General features: G+C 41.5%; 1 protein-coding gene across 2 annotated transcripts in view; it reads right to left on the bottom strand.

Annotated features, from left to right (window-relative positions):
- The window catches only part of DHRS11 (dehydrogenase/reductase 11), a 554,518-nt gene that overhangs the window by 252,826 nt on the left and 284,492 nt on the right, over positions 1 to 17,200 (bottom strand). For both annotated transcript variants that reach the window (XM_078679785.1, XM_078679784.1), the window contains exon 3: positions 5,515 to 5,609. In XM_078679785.1, the coding sequence (XP_078535911.1) occupies positions 5,515 to 5,609 (95 nt within the window). The remainder of the gene's footprint in view (positions 1 to 5,514; positions 5,610 to 17,200) is intronic.

Consider the following 17,200-nt stretch of genomic DNA (forward strand, 5'->3'; position numbering starts at 1 on the left):
TACATTACATTATATTACACCGTTTTTATACAATGCAGCATTTGCCAACTACTTAGCTTCTTTCCAATTCCCATGGGTAGAGTTAGGCCTCTGATTCTGGGTTTAACCATCGAGAGGACTCTAATGTGGTTATCTCCTAGCCCAAGCGAGTGGGTGATGTAGTGTGATCAATGATTGGTGCTAGGGAGGTGATCTTCTGGATCAAACAAATGTGGATGTACCATATGTCATTGACAGTCTATATGGTGTGTCCACCAAACCCATGTTAGCACTGGTGGTCTTATCTGCGTTTGTGTAGTCCTGAAGGATCTTTCTCTGATCAAGAGGACAAGCACTCTTTCATGCACTCCACGTAGAATAGCTGTGGTTCAGTGTGTGAGACTGAGTTGTTTCTGAATGGGAAGTTATGTTTCTGATCTATAACCTGGGTTTTCTTTCACAAAGAATGGATCAATACATGCCCATATTTTGCGACTGCTCTAGATCAACGCATTGTTGATTTAGTAGCTGGCGTTTGCTGTACGCTCAATTCTGTGTTGCTATACTCGAACTTCTCATTCTCAAGTTCCTTATAGCTTCTTCTTCTAGGTTCCGTGTTCTTACATATGGCTGTGTCCATGGTTCATTTTGGCAGAATTGATGCCTGGTGGTGTGGCATTTAGTGGAACAGGATGTATGGTATGGCGAGGATTGTTGTATGGCAATCTTGAATCATATGATGTGTTGTACCCTTAGATTATTTAAGGCATAATGAAAGACTCAATATGGTATGGTGTTCTATTATTTTATTTGGTGTTTGGTAATGTGGTGTTCTACCATATGGTGCAGTGTGGTGAGTAGTTTAGAAAAACTGGTGATGCGTGTGTTTAAAATGCTGCTTTAGTCTTAGCTCAATTTTCTAATGTTATATTCTTGGGTTTGACTTTGATGATCATTTAGGTTTAATTTTGTGTACTTTGTTAAGTTTCCAATGTATTTATAATATATGAACATATATAAAAAACATAACTCTGTGGTCTCCTGTTGCTTTCTGGCGTTGTCTTTTGTTACACTTTAGGTTATCTCTCCCTCACAAGAAGGACTTTCAGACTGCAAAACAGATCTGTGTATCAGCCACACTGGGTTACAGCTGTTTTGTATATCCAGCTCTCCCACCTTACCTGTGCCTCAAGTTCCAAAAGTAACACAACACTACAATCCACAATCTTAGGTGTCAACTGCGCCCCATGCTGCGGATGTATGACATTACAACGCATGCTTTTACATCGCATGCCTTTACAACGTAAGTATTACAACGCAGTCCATTACAACGCATAGTGCTTTGGGGTGCTGGATAGTGAATAGTTTAATTTACTATTCCAACTCCAGTCCCTGTGGACACTAGGGAAGGTTATTGGATAGTAAATTAACCTATTCCCTATCCTAGAGCGCCCCCAGAGCAATGCGTTGTAATAGTTTGCGTTGTAATGGTTGCGTTGTAAAGGCTCTGCGATGTAAAAGTTGCGTTGTAAGTGTTGTTCACCCATGCTGCTCCACCTCACACCAGCGCCTTGAGACCCTCACAGGTGATATTGGTTCATGAAAGTGTGACAACATAACTGTTAGGATTGGTTTTTGAAGAATGTCAGATGCAGCACCAGCTAATATAAAGACACTGAGCATGCTCTGCCATCCATTTGACGCCCTGTGCACTTACGGCAATTTTTGCTAAATGAAACCAAGGGTCTATCTATTTTATCTGAGTTACTTTCATTGGCTGTAAGAGGACAATGTCTTTGGAGCAAACATCTCTACGAGCGTTGCACAGCACCATCTGTTGTACCACTCTGAGGGTTTCATCTTTTTTCTTTCCCTTCTAGTACCTGAGAGCTGAGTTAAGTCTCAAACAGCTAGGAGCCGATACCAATGTCACGTTTAGAAAGATCTTGGGTGAGTAAACAGTAACCTCTTAGGGAGGATACATATGCCTCGTGTGTTTTGTACCTAAACAGAAAACTGGGATTAATTCAAGAGGAGCAAAGGGCAATTTACTCAGCAAAATAATATCAGGTAATATACTGTGCTTGAGGGGTAGATTCGATTTATCTGATGTGTACAAGGCATGTTCTGTGAAAAGAAATTGCAGGACTGCAACTCCGTTCAATACAGAAATAATGCAAACCAAAATAGGTGTAAATTCAAAGTAAAGACAAATAATACAGTGGAAAAGGGCTAACTGGTTGTAAGGGACAAGGTAAGAATGAGAGAAAGAAAGATGAAAATACATGCAGCAGGTAAATGGCATATGCATGCTTAATGGTTCTAGGTAATGAAGGAACAGAGAAGCGGCTGCTAAATGAATGAGGCCACCAAATCTACTTCAGCAGCCTCTGTAAAGCATCACAGTAGATGGATCCAGCGGAAGAATCTTACTAAAATCTAGTTTGGTGAGGTCAGTAGGAAGGATACCATTGGACAATCCCAATGCAAAACTCTTAGTTTGAAAAAGGGAAGAACAAAGTACTTTGTATACAAGTATTTTATACGGTAAAGTTCCCACTTGGGAGAACTTTGCTATCTAATGTTAGTGAAGATGGTCGCACATGGCAATATGGCATTGCTCATCTACACTTACAACACGCCTACAAGGTGTCGGATTGGAGCACTTTTGGAGTAGTGTTTGACTGTGGCCCGGAGTAGCCTGGCCTAAGACTTCTGACCCCTAATTTCCCCGTTTCTTGAATATCTTTGACCTGCTTTAAACTCTAGCACTAAAGAGCAGTAGACATTTTGAAGTGAAACGTGCAGTGGCAGGTAGAAACCGAACTCTCAATTGACAATTCTCTAACAGGAGTAGTTTAACTTGTTCGCAATCAGCTGTATTTGTTAAGTTTCAAGCTTCGGAATCCTGCACAATTGTTTCATTCTTAAGGATACTTGTGTCTGATCACATGCAGAGCGACGTGGTTTTCACCTTTGACCACTGTACAGACCATGCCTTCGAGTCACCAAACTTGGGTCAGTTTCCAAAACGTACACAAGCGATGGCCCTGCATCTTGAAATCTGACCAGAGTGTGGAAGTGAAATGCACGAACTTGCTGCTTCGGCGATGACAATATTCTACACTGACCAGTTTTTTTCTGAAAGCTGCTAAGAAGGGAGTTTTTAACTCAACTGTATTTCACAAGTGATCTACATGGTCATAAGCAGTGATGATCCCTGCCCCCCTTACTCAAAGAACAGGGACTACATGAGACATGAGAGCAGTATTGCAAGCTTCCCTTACACACAGACAAAATCGCGTTCAACAGGTACATAACAAAGTGTACCTGTAAAGCGCACATTCAGACATGGGATACCTTGGCAAGTAATAACAAATGTTTATTGTTATCCAACACAATGGTACTCATCCTAACATCCTCGGAGTGATGATAGGCTGAGTGGACCCACAACAGTTGGTGCATTAGTCCAACAAGACAAGAGACCAGGTGTCACAAGCAGCAGCAGTGCACGCTTTTCGTGTAGAACAGCAGGTGAGTAACATTGACTTACGGAGTGGTAAAGCATTAATGGCAGCCAGGGTGAAAGTTTAATGAGTAACAAACAGTAGCAACTGTGCAAGTGTCTTCACACACAAAGAGCTACCAAAGCACAAGTAGTGGTCAAATAATCTTAAAAGGCAATAGAGGTGATGTATGGACAGTATTGGTGCAGGCTTCTCTTACTCACGCAACAGATGTGTAGTATACGCCCAATCTCGATTCACGCACATAATAATTAAAACCCTGACAGTCGTACATGCTTCTATACAGACACTGAGCAGGCCCAGCGCATGTAGACAAACGCTTGCAAGCCACTAAGGTTGGGCAGATTTACCATTAGCTGAGTACCCTCACGCCCAGCATACCAATATCAGTAGTAGAGCACGGAGAAGGGCCACAGAGGCTCCCATACCTCACGATAATTACATAGGCCTTAACCTCAATGCCCCCTCATCCCCCGGATGAGTGGGCCCTCCCTCAATCGTGCCCCTGACAGGAAGGCTAGACTCAGTTCCCTCACACAAAAAATATATACAGCATGAATGAATGAGTACTCTAAGGAGTATCTCTGGGCTGAACAATGACAGACAAATACAGGAGCAGCTGCACTGCCATAAGACACACACACACATACACAATGTCTCTTGCCTGCTACATTCACACCACACACATACAAAAAGAGGCAAGAAGGGAGTACTTGAGGTAACCACGAGGGAGCCTACAGTGTGCAGAGTCTCTAAATGCTGCTACAGCCGCAGTGCCAGAAGTACCCACAGTAGGCCATGCATTGGTAGAACCCACCCCTACATGGTAGTCCATATAGTGCACCACAATATATGCATTTTCTATAATGCCAGAAACACCACCAGCAGGGCCTGAACCACATACAAGATGTCCAGGAAGGGGAAGAGGCAGCCAAGCAACACATGTCTTGGGGCAACTACACCCTGCAACAAGCACAACCGAACCGTAGGCTGCGGCTTGAGGCAGCTAGTGTCAAGTCCCACTGTAAAAATAAATAATGAAAGAGAAACTGAATTAAAGTTCCTAACTACGTCACCAAATCGGGTTAAAACGTGCTAAAAGGTTTCCAAATGGGTAAGTATCATATTACATCACGCTTTTCTAAAGTCTCTTCAATGAATAAAATAGGCGAGCACCGTCATGTAGGGAGAACCTGTAATTCATTCATTAATGGAGGATCGAAATTCTGGCTGTTAACCTTTCAAATGAGACACAAATTAAGAACTAGTCATTTGTTTTCTTTTGATTACATGCATTGATTTCTAAGTGGCCCTAAGATCTTTAAGTAATAGTACAATCCAGAGTCGCACCGCATTCATTACCCTTTGCAGAAGCAGTGCTTGTAGAATGGCCACTTATTGGCATGGATTTGCGAATAATACTTATTGAAATGCAAGTGGCCATGGGGCTAACAGACACAAATGCCTACCCCACTCCATTCTCTGGGCAGTCATGGCGGTATATCAGCGTACCCCAATCCTTAGTACTGGTTGGCCATTCTCATGCACCATTCGCCCTAGCAACCCGGAGAGTAGTGAAAAATTAAGGACCCCCCTTCTAGAGACTATGAAAGGAAGGATTACTTCAGCTCCATTTGCAGGGGAAAAAAGTTAGTCATTCCAATCTGACTGACCTGCAGATTTGCATAAAACAGGATCCGTGCGCCATGTTACACTGAAGTACTCTCCAGCATGAGGCACAGAAACTCAGCAGACGTCTGAAGAGACACAGCAGGTGGTACAGAGTGCAACTTCCAGCCCAACAGTCAGTGGTGTCAAGGGGCTACAACCCCCCAAACTGAGAAATCACTCACACCAGTGGCCTACTTTTTTACGCATCCAGTACACGCGTGGTGGTAAATCGCCGAGGTTTTTACACCTTGTTCCGATGCATCGAAAGAAGTCACATCGTTTTTAATTAAAGCAATACGTTTTTAAAACATTTGTGGAAGCCAAAACTCTCACTTACCTGTTGATGTTAATAATCTGTCCATCATCGACGTCTCTTTCCTTCATGGACTGATAGGCCTCCCGGGTGCATATACTTACAGCCAAAACATTCACCTGAACAGAAAAAAAAGTCAAAGCATTATGAAAAAAGAAACTTTATAGCTTATTTAAACAGCACGATGAAACACGAACTGTACATCTATTAAAGCGATCTCTGTTTGCAGATTATTTATTTAATGCATTATACAGTACTAGCAGCCCGTCCCGACGTTGTCCGGGTATGAATTGCTGCCGGCCAGTAGTATATTGTTTTGTAGGATTTAGTTTTGATAGCATTTCTTATCTGTGACAGGCCTGTGAAACGCTCCGATTCACAGTGCACTGCTGATGCACTTAAGAGTGCACGTTCACTAGTGTGTGAACTCGAGTTTCCCTACTTTATTTTTCCTTGCAATATTATATAGCGTGAAGTCGACAACATGGCATGAGCACAATTTACATTACAGAAGAACACATTCATTTGTGGTAGGCACGGGGAGACAAAGCGATTTGCCTGGAATCACAGGATGTTGAGCTGATGCCGAGATTCGACCGTAGCTTCCCAGCTCTAAAGTTCGCAATTCTAGAACTTGTGGCGGGAGGTGTTTCTAAAAGTGTATGTCGGTGCTGGCCATCAATGAGAGAGACCTGTGCATTTTTCAAACAGGTGGTGAAAAAATATGAGTATGTTGCTGGAGATGTGGGCCGCCGTGCCACCAATGTACTTACCGGGGGAGGGTAAACACCCATTATTCCGCAACTTTCTTTCGGCATACCATCACTCCGCATACTTTCATTACGAAAGTACCATGACTCCGCAATGCCATTATAACGCATGGCATTACATTTTATATGCTTTTACCACGCATACATTTACAACGAAATTCGTTGTAAATGCATGAATGGTAAAAGCATGTTTTTTTTTTAATGTTTGGATAAGGTTAGTATGGGTATAGGGGTATATGTTTTGGGGTACTGAGGTATATGTTTTGGGGTGTTTGGGTATTTTAAGGGTTCATATATAGTTTGGGGTTATGGGGTACAGGGGTAGTTTTAGGGTTCAGGGATAGGTATGGGTTTTGGGGTACAGGGGTATATTTAGGATTCAGGGGTAGGTTTGGGTTTTGGGGTACAGGGGTATTTTAAGGGCTAGGATTGGGTTTTGGGGTACAGGGGTATTTTTAGGGTTCCAGGCTAGGTTTGGGTTTTGGGGTACAGCGGTATTTTAGGGTTCAGGGGTAGGTTTGGGTTTTGGGGTACAGGGTTATATTTAGGGTTCAGGGCTAGGTTTGGGTTTTGGGGTACAGGGGTATTTTTAGGGTTCAGGGGTAGGTTTGGGTTTTGGGGTACAGGGGTATTTTAAGGGTTCAGGGCTAGGTTTGGGTTTTGGGGTACAGGGGTATTTTAGGGTTCAGGGGTGGTTTTGGGGTACAGTGGTATTTTTAGGGTTCAGGGCTAGGTTTGGGTTTTGGGGTACAGGGGAATTTTTAGGGTTCAGGGGTAGGTTTGGGTTTTGAGGTACAGGGGTATTTATAGGGTTCAGGGCTAGGTTTGGGTTTTGGGGTACAGGGGTATTTTTAGGGTTTAGGGATGGGTTTGAGTTTTGGGGTACGGGGTATATTTATAGGGTTAAGATGGGTTAGTGTTTAAGGGTGTTGGGGTATTTTAAGGAGTAAGGGTGGGTTATGATTATGGGGTGCAGGGGTATTTAAAGGGAGCAGGGTGGGATTAGCACACGATATGAGACATGGCATGAAGGGCGGAACGTACCACACGCCCCCAGCATTTGTCACGTCCCCAGCACACGCCCACAGCACAACGCAGACACGCCCACAAGGGACTACTTTGCTGGCATGGTTCTTTTACCTTTTAAATGTATATGGTGGGAGTCTGCATAGCCTATGTCCTTCTGCTGCAACTGCCCTTTCCAACGCTGTATTGGGTGTTGTGATTGGTGCTGTGGATCCGGTGATTACCAGCCTCAAAGGTTTGGGCTCTCTCTTTATTATATTAGTATAGATTGGGAGTCACATTTCGGTTACCCAATGACCGCTGAAGAATTCTGAAAAAAAGTCACAGGGCCTGAAGAAGGGACAAAGGAACAGAAACCCCCGGGAAACCAGTTCCCACTTTGTCCATAATTCGATTAGAAATAAGGTTTATTAGCTCTGTTTTCGCGTGCTTGCAGACCTGTCCACCGTCTAGGCTTCTTGAATGTTTGTTGGTTAATCAGTTGTGGAATGTAGATTGCTTGTTGGCACCACGTTTCTGCAGGTAGCCTTGGGTCTAGGCCACTGTAAACTGTTATGGTCTGCAACAGGATTACTCCACTTGTAAGACCAAAGAACTGCAAAGGTTTATTGGAAGAGAATTGGTTTGAGCATGCAACAGCGACGATGATAGAGAGGGACCCAGAGTGGGTTAAGCATTGATCCCTTCAGGGTTCCTGCCACCAGCCACTAAGTTCACAATGTAATTTGTAGGGTGTCATTAGGGTGACATTTTGAAGGGGTCTCGGGGTAGCAGCACAAAGAAGGTTTGGCTGGCAGGAGCTGGTGCACAACTGAAAGCAACAGTGGATACGTACAAATTGCAGAAGACATTGTTCAAATCATCATTCGTATACATAATTATTGTATGTTGCATTTAATAAATTAAGATTGTGCAGCAATCCCATACAGATGCAAATCTTGTTGCAGGGAACAAGAGCTCTCCATTCAAAACTGACTGAAGCGTGATGCACAGTAACATATGTAGGTGTAGGGCAGTAATTGGCAAAAAACATATGATAAAGGCAGAGACAGGCAGACTTTGCACCTGCTGCAATAACTAGGGAAAAGTTAGACTTATAAAGGCTTAATAAGCGGATTCTCGCTGCATTTCAGAGCTTTCTAATAACTATTTAAATCATGAAATAATTGCTTCACACACTGCATCTTACACATCGATATAATTTACATTTTCGAGTCCTGCACGTGTTTGCTTTAACCACTCGAGTAGATGTAATGTGCCACCTCACCCTATCTGTATTCACTGACGTGTCACCTGAATTCTGCGATTGGTCTTGAATCTTACATTATCTCAGACTACCCTGAAGTATCGAAAAGCAACTTGTTGGTGCTATAAACATCATCAAAAATAAATAATTAAGCAACAATGGTTTTGGGAAGGGTGGTAGCATAGGTGAGGAAAATCAGACAGAGGGGTGAAGAGGATAGAGGTATTTAATATTGTGATTATTCAAAAGTAAACCGCTAATTTACCCTGCATTCATCACCCGTTTCTGCTCTCTCCCAACTTTACTACTATCCTTCCCAAAGGTCTGTTGCTTCCTGTGGCTAGGAGACATTTTATCACAATACCAACCAAATAAATAAATACATAAATAACTAATGCTGTAAATTAAGGCACGAGTAGTAAGTAAACATTTCGCACAAAAACTAAAACTAAACTAAACTTCAAAACGGAGCACACTACATGTAGCTGTGCCAATTATTTGTTTAAAAGGATTACCTTTCTGTATTTCTGCTAGGAAAACCCATCTCAATAAATCGCAAGATACCATATCTATCACTACTTTCAGAAAAGAATTAGGTCTTTGGCTATGATAAAGACCCTACTTTAGTTTAATACATACAAAAGTCCACTTCCTAACTCCACATTACGTTCCTTCTCATGGTTTCCTTTACTCAATATGATATCTTTCCAGTTAGCTGCGTTGAATCAAGGACACCACTATGACCATTATCTGTTTTCTTGCATACCATGACACGTCAGCAGCCATCTCTACGTTAACAGGTCTGTTGGATGTCAAAATCGAGGTTGTAGAGCCTCTTTTAATGGACATCACCATTCCAGTCAAAGCAAGCGTCCATCAACTATATCACGAGCATTCCTAAGAGACAGTTAACAACTGTGTGGAACACTCCAGGTAAGTACTTTACGGGGTAGGGGAGAAATGTACCAACAAACATGTAAAGGTAGAACAAGGTTCAAATGGGGAACAGGGATACAACACATCTTTCCTCCTTATACAAACCACATCATATACATACATAAACCAACACTTAATTATCAACTATATGAAAAGAATATAATCAACCCAAAAAAATAGTTTCCTCCAAGAGCGACTAGAGAAGAGAGGAAGGCGATATATTTGAGAAAATATAAGGATGTTATCCTTAAATCTATGAGCGAAATCACTTATGGAGCCATTCATGCCCCCCTGGATATTTGATGGACTTTGTGACACAGGATTGAGTTTGGATAACCTGTCCTTACTCAAGGTCTACTCATTGTCTAATTTCACCGCATTGCAGCCTAACTGAAAAATTCTTTAATGACAGGAACACTTGCTTCCCTTTTTCTTGTGAGTACCTGGCAATTTCATTTTCACCAAATGACCTACTGCTAATGAAGGTTTCATTACACAGTTCATGCGATCATATCGTTGTGAATGTTACCTATTCAGGACCCCCTTTTTGTATACCTTAACTAGGCTTTTCTTTCTAATCCAAAATGTTCTGATGTTCGTTCTGGAATGTTTACTCTTTTAGAGGCACCAAGGGGGTTACTTTTGTGAAACTGTTGGGGGTTGTGTGGTTAGCCTAAATAGTTTCTTGCATCGCTTCTTTGGCAGGTCTTTTCATAACCTCGGCCCTTTCGAAACACTCTATGACCAATCTGTTGAGTCTTCCAACTAGCCAATTTGATTGTGGTCAGTACAAAGCTTTGATGGATATACATTTGTCCCAATAGCTTTGTATGGGTCCTGACGTAAACTGTACCCCATTGTCCATTAAGATTATTTCCATGGTACCCTCCTCAAAGAAGATATCTCGCAAGAACTTTATCAAAACATCTGTAGTTACACTGTGCACACATTTTGCTACCACCCAACGTGTGTGGTAGTCAACCAATGCTAAAACATTATTTTCATTGAAGGTTCTCTGTTAAACAAGGCCTTCAATGTACAACACCAACTGGACTGTCCAGAGTTCCAATGGATGAAACGGGGGCCTTTCTATTAGCAAGTGTGATATGTCACTTTCACTACGAGCTACACAACTTATTTTTTACTGTCAATTGACCTATCCATGCTTTCCCATCAATATGCAGAACAAACTTTGCTCTACTAATATTCTTTCTCTCATGTCAGAGGGTAGAATAATTTTTCTACCTCAGCAAACAGAATCACTCGCAACATTTATGCCTCACTTCCCAATATTTAGCCACATATTCTGATAGATCGTTGCAGGAATTGGGCCACCCCTATAAAATAGAATTTCTTAAAAGTTCCATATCTATGTCACTCCTCCTCCTCTTTATTGAACCCTGAAATATTAATTGCTAGGACAAACTCGTCTAAATGCTCTTCTTCAACATAGGTGAAATTGTCAACTGGCATGCTAGATAAACAATCAGCAACTACATCCTTGTTGCCTAGTACATACTGCATCTTAAAATTGTACCCTTTCAACCCTAATACCAAACACAACATTCTTGGTGTGATACACTCAGATCCTTAGGTCGTCAGAGCAACAATTAGGGGTGTATGGCCTGTGCGGATCACAAAAGGTATGCCCCATAGAACAATTAAAAATGCCTCAAAGCCCAAAAATATCTTAAGGTCTCCCACTCAAAGAGAGAGTTGTGAGATTCTGGTCCTTTCAAGGAACCCAACTGGGTGAGAGTGTCGCCCAGACAAATGCTGCTATCAACAGTAGTGAGACACGCAGGTTTTTGGGGACAAAATTTGCTTAAGGATGGAGCATTGCTGATGGATGACTTTATCTGTTCAAAAGCATCCTGACACTAGGTCTCCCATAAAAATATGTGTTCTTTTTCAACAGGGTTCAATGTGGCTGGCAAAATGTTTTACAAATTTGGAAAATAATTATGTGAGACCTGAAGGACTTGAGTTCATCTTTGTTTAAGGGAACAGGAGCTTTCAAGATGGCTGCTACTATATTTAATTTTAGTTTGATGCCATCGCGTGAGATGGTGTGCCAAAGGTATTCTATGTATCCTACCCCAATGTCCAGTCCGGGCCTGTTAGAAAGGCCCCCGTTTCATCCATCATCAACATTTCTCTTTCTTCATTGTGAACCCAGCTTGTCTTGTCCTTCCGAAACTTCTCTCAATACTCAGTTATGGTCTTCCTCATTCTTCCCAAATATACATATGTCATCCTAAAAGCAGAGTAAATCATTAAACCCCTTTAATAGGCGCTACATAATAGGTTGAAAGGCTGCGGCTACGGAGGCCAAGCCTAGTAGCATTCTAAACATATCGGTCGGTTACGAAGGGTGTAATAAGTGTAGTTAGATTGTGCAATGTTCCGTGCTTTAAATGGGCCGTTACTGTCCGGTACGGAGTACCGGCACTTTTTTATTTTGAGAGGGAGAGTACCTGCACTTCTATTTTTCCATTTCAAGCACTGGCAATGATAGGTGTAACTCTATCTGATAATAGGCTGATGAAAGGTCAGGTACGCTGCACAGGGATGCATCTCTGCTCAAAGGAAGAATCTCATGAATATGGCGAAGATGATGCTTGTCATCCCAAATGTTGGCATTTAAATCACGTTAGATTGACGCATAATCTTATGTTTTTTGCCCTACTTTGATAGCGAGGACCATTGCTGCTAGCCATTACGAATTTTCTATGGGCTCTATTCTAGTTATTTATCAATGTCTTTCTTTAGGGGCATCTGCATGAAATGGGGAATGGGCCATATTTTATGAATTACAAGTTTGTCATTATTTTTAATTTTGATACAGTGTTGCTAATTTCCTAGGAGTCCTAGCCATTCTGCAAAGTCATCAGGTAACTCATGGCGTGCCTCTTCGTCAGATAGTGAGGGGTCAACTAGTAGAAATGCTTCATTCCTCTTACATTCAAGTTTGATACATAATTCTTTTGGTGTCTCCATCCTAGTAAGCTGTAACCTTTTTCTGTAATATAGGCCTTGCCTATGGTAGATATACCTCTGAAATTGATACACATTTTTATAATGCCTTTTAGGAGTACATGGTCACCCTTATATTCCCCTGGTTTTATGTCTGGAGACTAAAACATATTTGTCTTGCACGAACATTTGTTCAAATATGTTGCCTTCTATAAGAGTAAAAGGGGAACAAGAATCAGCACATACCATTATGAGTACATCATCCAAAACAATTTCACATTTGAGTGATTTAAGGTGATTACCCAATCAACAGTACTGACACTCTTGGAAGAAATGTCCTTTTCAACCCTCTCATATTGCCCTTTTTCCCACATTACGGCATGTGACTTCCCTCCCCTTTTTGGCATTAAACTCTACTGGCCGGATGTCCACTACTACCACATTGAGAGCATTTCAGTTTGTCAGTGGCAGATATGGACGTTATCTCTCCTAGACATAGAGCTTTTGTTCTTCATAGTAGATTCATTCTTCATGACAACGTTGATGTCAGTCTGTAATTCAACAGTACTTTTCATTTCATTCATACATTCGGCTGTATGTTCAATACTCACTGCTATCGATATTGCTTCCTTCAAGTCTGGGTGCTTTGCTAATAGTCTTTTCTGAATCCTAGGATTGTTGGCACATCTAATAAATTGATCATGTATCCAAGATTCCGTTAGAAGACCAAGTTCATGTGTTGGAAAGGCCCCCTAAAAGGCGCAATGTATCCAGTCACTTTCTCATTTTTTCTTTGCGTTCTTTTGAAAAATGGGTGCCATTCTAATAAAACATTTATCGTTTTCCCAAATGTCTCCTGTAGGTTGTAAAACGTGAGTTGGTATAGAGCCAATTGTGCAATAGGACTTTCTACACACCTTCATATATATCTAGTACATTTTCATACATTTTCCTTCCTTTTATTCCAAGGTTGTGAAGAAGGATGTGTTGTTTGCACCCATGCATAAATGTTTCTCCTCCTATAGCTATGAGATAATACTCAAAAGGTTTAGTCCATTACTTCCAAGGAAGAGAGAGTTCTCCAATGTGTTTTAGAAAAGGTGGAGGCTGTGACATATTAGAAGCGGCCATTACTAGGATTTCCATAGATGTAAAATTGTAAAGGAAAAGTTTATAATGAGGAATTGTTAGAAGTCTTTCTGGCTTTGTGAGGGAAGAGATACAGAGGTTTAACGTGTACTGCATGTTATGCTCAGAATGTCCAGAGTGGCAGGAGAAGGTATTTGTGGTACTTTTTTAATTTACTGATATTGGAAACTCAAGGAGTAGATCTTGAAAAATTAGATAACAGAAGGCTCTCCATTTTAGTGAGGCACTGCTTAAAGCAAGATTAATACAGTGAATACAGTGAATACACATGGGCAGTCCTGTTTCTTTTTTTGGCAAAGGGGAGTGTACATCGGAGATGACTCGCCGCCCTGAGTAGAATGCAGCTGCCCCTACAGTGGAGAGCTTGACAGGGAAGCAATTGGCCCTCTCACCGGATGGGGAGAATAGAGTGCGCACCAAATGAAGAGCGGTCCGGCAAAGCAGCTTCCACTTCTCAGATGCCACAAAGCACACAGCAAAACTACAGGTGTGTACTACCTGCTCCCTTGGTAGAGAGCTCCACAGTTGAATGATCTATGCTATAGAGTTTGACTGGGAATACACCTGCACTCTCGCAACTATGGAGTAGAGAGTACACTCCCAACGGAGAGTTTGAAGGCGAAGCAAGTTATCACTCCTCAGTCAACAACTGGCAAATAGGAAAGCTGCGGGGTGATGAGAATAGGGCTCTGCGCTACGAAGGAGCTTAACTGGCCTTTCGAATTCTCCAGGAGTTCCATTGGCTGGAAGAAACACAATGTTGTTGATCCTCAGTAGTGCGATAACAGAGCAAACTGCGGTGTGGTGTTCAAGGAGAGTGCAGAGGGAAACGGGAGGTCGTCTGGCAAGGCGATTTCTTGAAAGAGGAGGAAACAACCGACTGAGCACTCAATAGGGGGTCCACACTATCCCTATATAGAAATTGTCATAAGTGTTAAAATTGAAGATGCAGAGACTACCTGTGGAGTAAAACTCTTTTAATGAATCTCACCATTCCAGTCAGAACAAGTGTCCATCAACAATATCATGAACATAAAGTGAGAGTTAACAGCTGTGTGGAACGTTCAAAGGTAAGTAAATTACAGGGGTGGGAGGAAGGGGCAATGTACCAATGAAAAGGTAAAGGTGGAACAAGATTAAAGTAGGGAACATGGATACAACAAGTCTCAAGTGTCACCTGCAAAGAGGCATTCCTGTCAGGGTACAGTGTTGTATAAAAGTTAATCATAAGATTGATCCAAGTAGTATTGGTTCTTGGGCCCAGTTGCTAATGTTACTGGCTTCGCTTTTCAGTAAGTGAAAGGTGAAAAAAGTTAGTCAAGCTATGCAAATGCATAAATTCAAGAAACATCATCATTAGTTCTTGCAAAATATTCTTGCAAGGCTAACAACAGATATTTTGGGAGTTGAAATTTGAGCTAGCTTTAGCAAATCATTTGCATTATACCTACGTGGACTTTCAGATCATATGTGTGTTGAATACATTACCAATACAATAGTCTCAACATTTCTAAACAGTTTTATGGTCCACTAATTATCTGTATCCACAGTGAAACAGCCCTTTAAAGCTTCCCTATTTTATTTAAGCATCCTTCAGATTAGTATCTTTTCTTTTTTTTTTAAAGTTTTATTTATGATAGAATTGAAAGGCTTACATCTATAAACAATACCACAACATATGGATAGAACAGCATTGTCACTGGAAAAAAATCATGGGTGACTTAAAACCTTGCATTCGATTATCTCTGTGTAGAAGCCATGGATCCAGAAGCCTACCCTCTCAGATCTGAAGTGAGTCTATCGTGAGCAGACACACAGTGATCTGAGCTTCCCTAACAGACATACATATTATGGAGGTGAGAAAGACTGGGCCTATGTCTTTAGGACAAATGTGTTTCTTGAACTGTTTCCATAGTGCATCTTTAGTGGAGTTGTAGTTGGCCATGTCACAAAGTCAACTACTGTGCCTAATGAATGTTTTCACACTCAACAAATACCAATATCTTTTTGTGTAATCAGCATAGCCAATGTGAGTAAATGTACATAAGCAAGCACTGTATAGTCAAAATGTCCCAGACAACTAGCAAGTCCTTCGGGGTATCAACACCTCTTAGTTTCGTTCACATATCTACAAAGCATTGCAGAAGGACGACCCTGCCCAGTACTTCTACCCCACATGGTACAAATCAGCAAAGGTCTAGTCACGCCTTTTACATTTGTCAAACTGTGCCTTGTTTAATAATACACTCTATGCATGGACCTAGAGTAGACTACTTGCACGTGTGATCTCAAGGAGCTAGGATGCCTTTGTTCTTTTGTTGTCTCCATCCCCTAAGTTAACCAGTTCTGTTGCAAGTGCAGTATTTTTGATGGTGAGTCAGTTTGTACTAGCCTTTGTAAGGTTGATACAACCCTACACTGTTTGCCTTCAGACATGATATATTGAGCTGAAATGGATGTTTCAAGGACTGTTGGATTGTCATGAGATTTCATGATGTTTACAATTCCATAATATTAAAGTAACCCACCTATTGAGATGCATGCCCTCTTAACCGCATGCGTGCGGGCGGAATTCCGCCCGCACGCTGGGAATCCGTAAAGTGCACTTTACATGACGAGCTGGGCTCGTCATGAGCGTGCGAGGAGGCTACCTCATGACGAGCCCAGCTCGTCATGAGCGTCGAAGGGGTTAAGGAATACTGCCCTAGTCAGGTGGACTCCATCTAAAAGTATCCTTTTCCACAGACTACCCTCGAATGCCAGCCAAAGACAATGCATCTGTCTACCAAATGTGAAAGTTAGCCCAAGTATAACTTTCAAACCAAAATCTGGCGCAAACAACCTCAGGTAGGCAATCTGTTGCCATGACAATTTTAATATGGCCAGGCTCCTCTCCTTAGCGCAGGGTTTTCCAACAAGTTGCTCCTGAGCTACTGTAGCTCTACAGCTACCCGTGAGAAGCTCTCCTGTGTGCAATCCAGCCTTTCACACAATGTGTGTATTTTCAGAACTCATAAGCTGATTTTGGGAGAAAAATGTCAGAATTTTCCAAAATATATTTAAAGCTGATTTTTCACCGCAGCTGTAGCATATATTACCTATGAATAGGTATTCCAAATTGACAACACCTTTTTTGCATTACTGTAGCAAACCCTCCTGATGCACTGAAATGATCACTACTGGTAATCTTACATATAGTTACCACTAATGTAATCTTGAGTGATGTGGTCACTATTACAAGACTAAAAATATTAGTAGTTTCCAGAGATTTTCATTGAACTTAAGTAGCTCTTATTTAAGAAAAGGTTGAAACCCCCGCCTTAGAGTAAACTCTTTTGACCTGCACATTATTTGTGTTGCTTTCCTAGTTTTTTTGTAGGTAACCTACCTAAGCCTCACGCAGATTTCCCTGATCAAATTTGTATCTGGACTAGTGTCACAGTAATTAGTGGAACTCAAGTACTACATATGCATCGCATTTCTTTACCTCATATATGTTTGTTGTCATAACTGCTACTATAATGTCAATCTGTAATGTATAATCTTTTTATGTTTTTATGTTAAGCGCTCTGATACCCACGGGTCTTGTCCGCGCTATATAAAACTC

Source organism: Lissotriton helveticus, chromosome 3_1, assembly GCF_964261635.1.
Source record: "Lissotriton helveticus chromosome 3_1, aLisHel1.1, whole genome shotgun sequence".
Taxonomy (NCBI): Eukaryota; Metazoa; Chordata; class Amphibia; order Caudata; family Salamandridae; genus Lissotriton; species Lissotriton helveticus.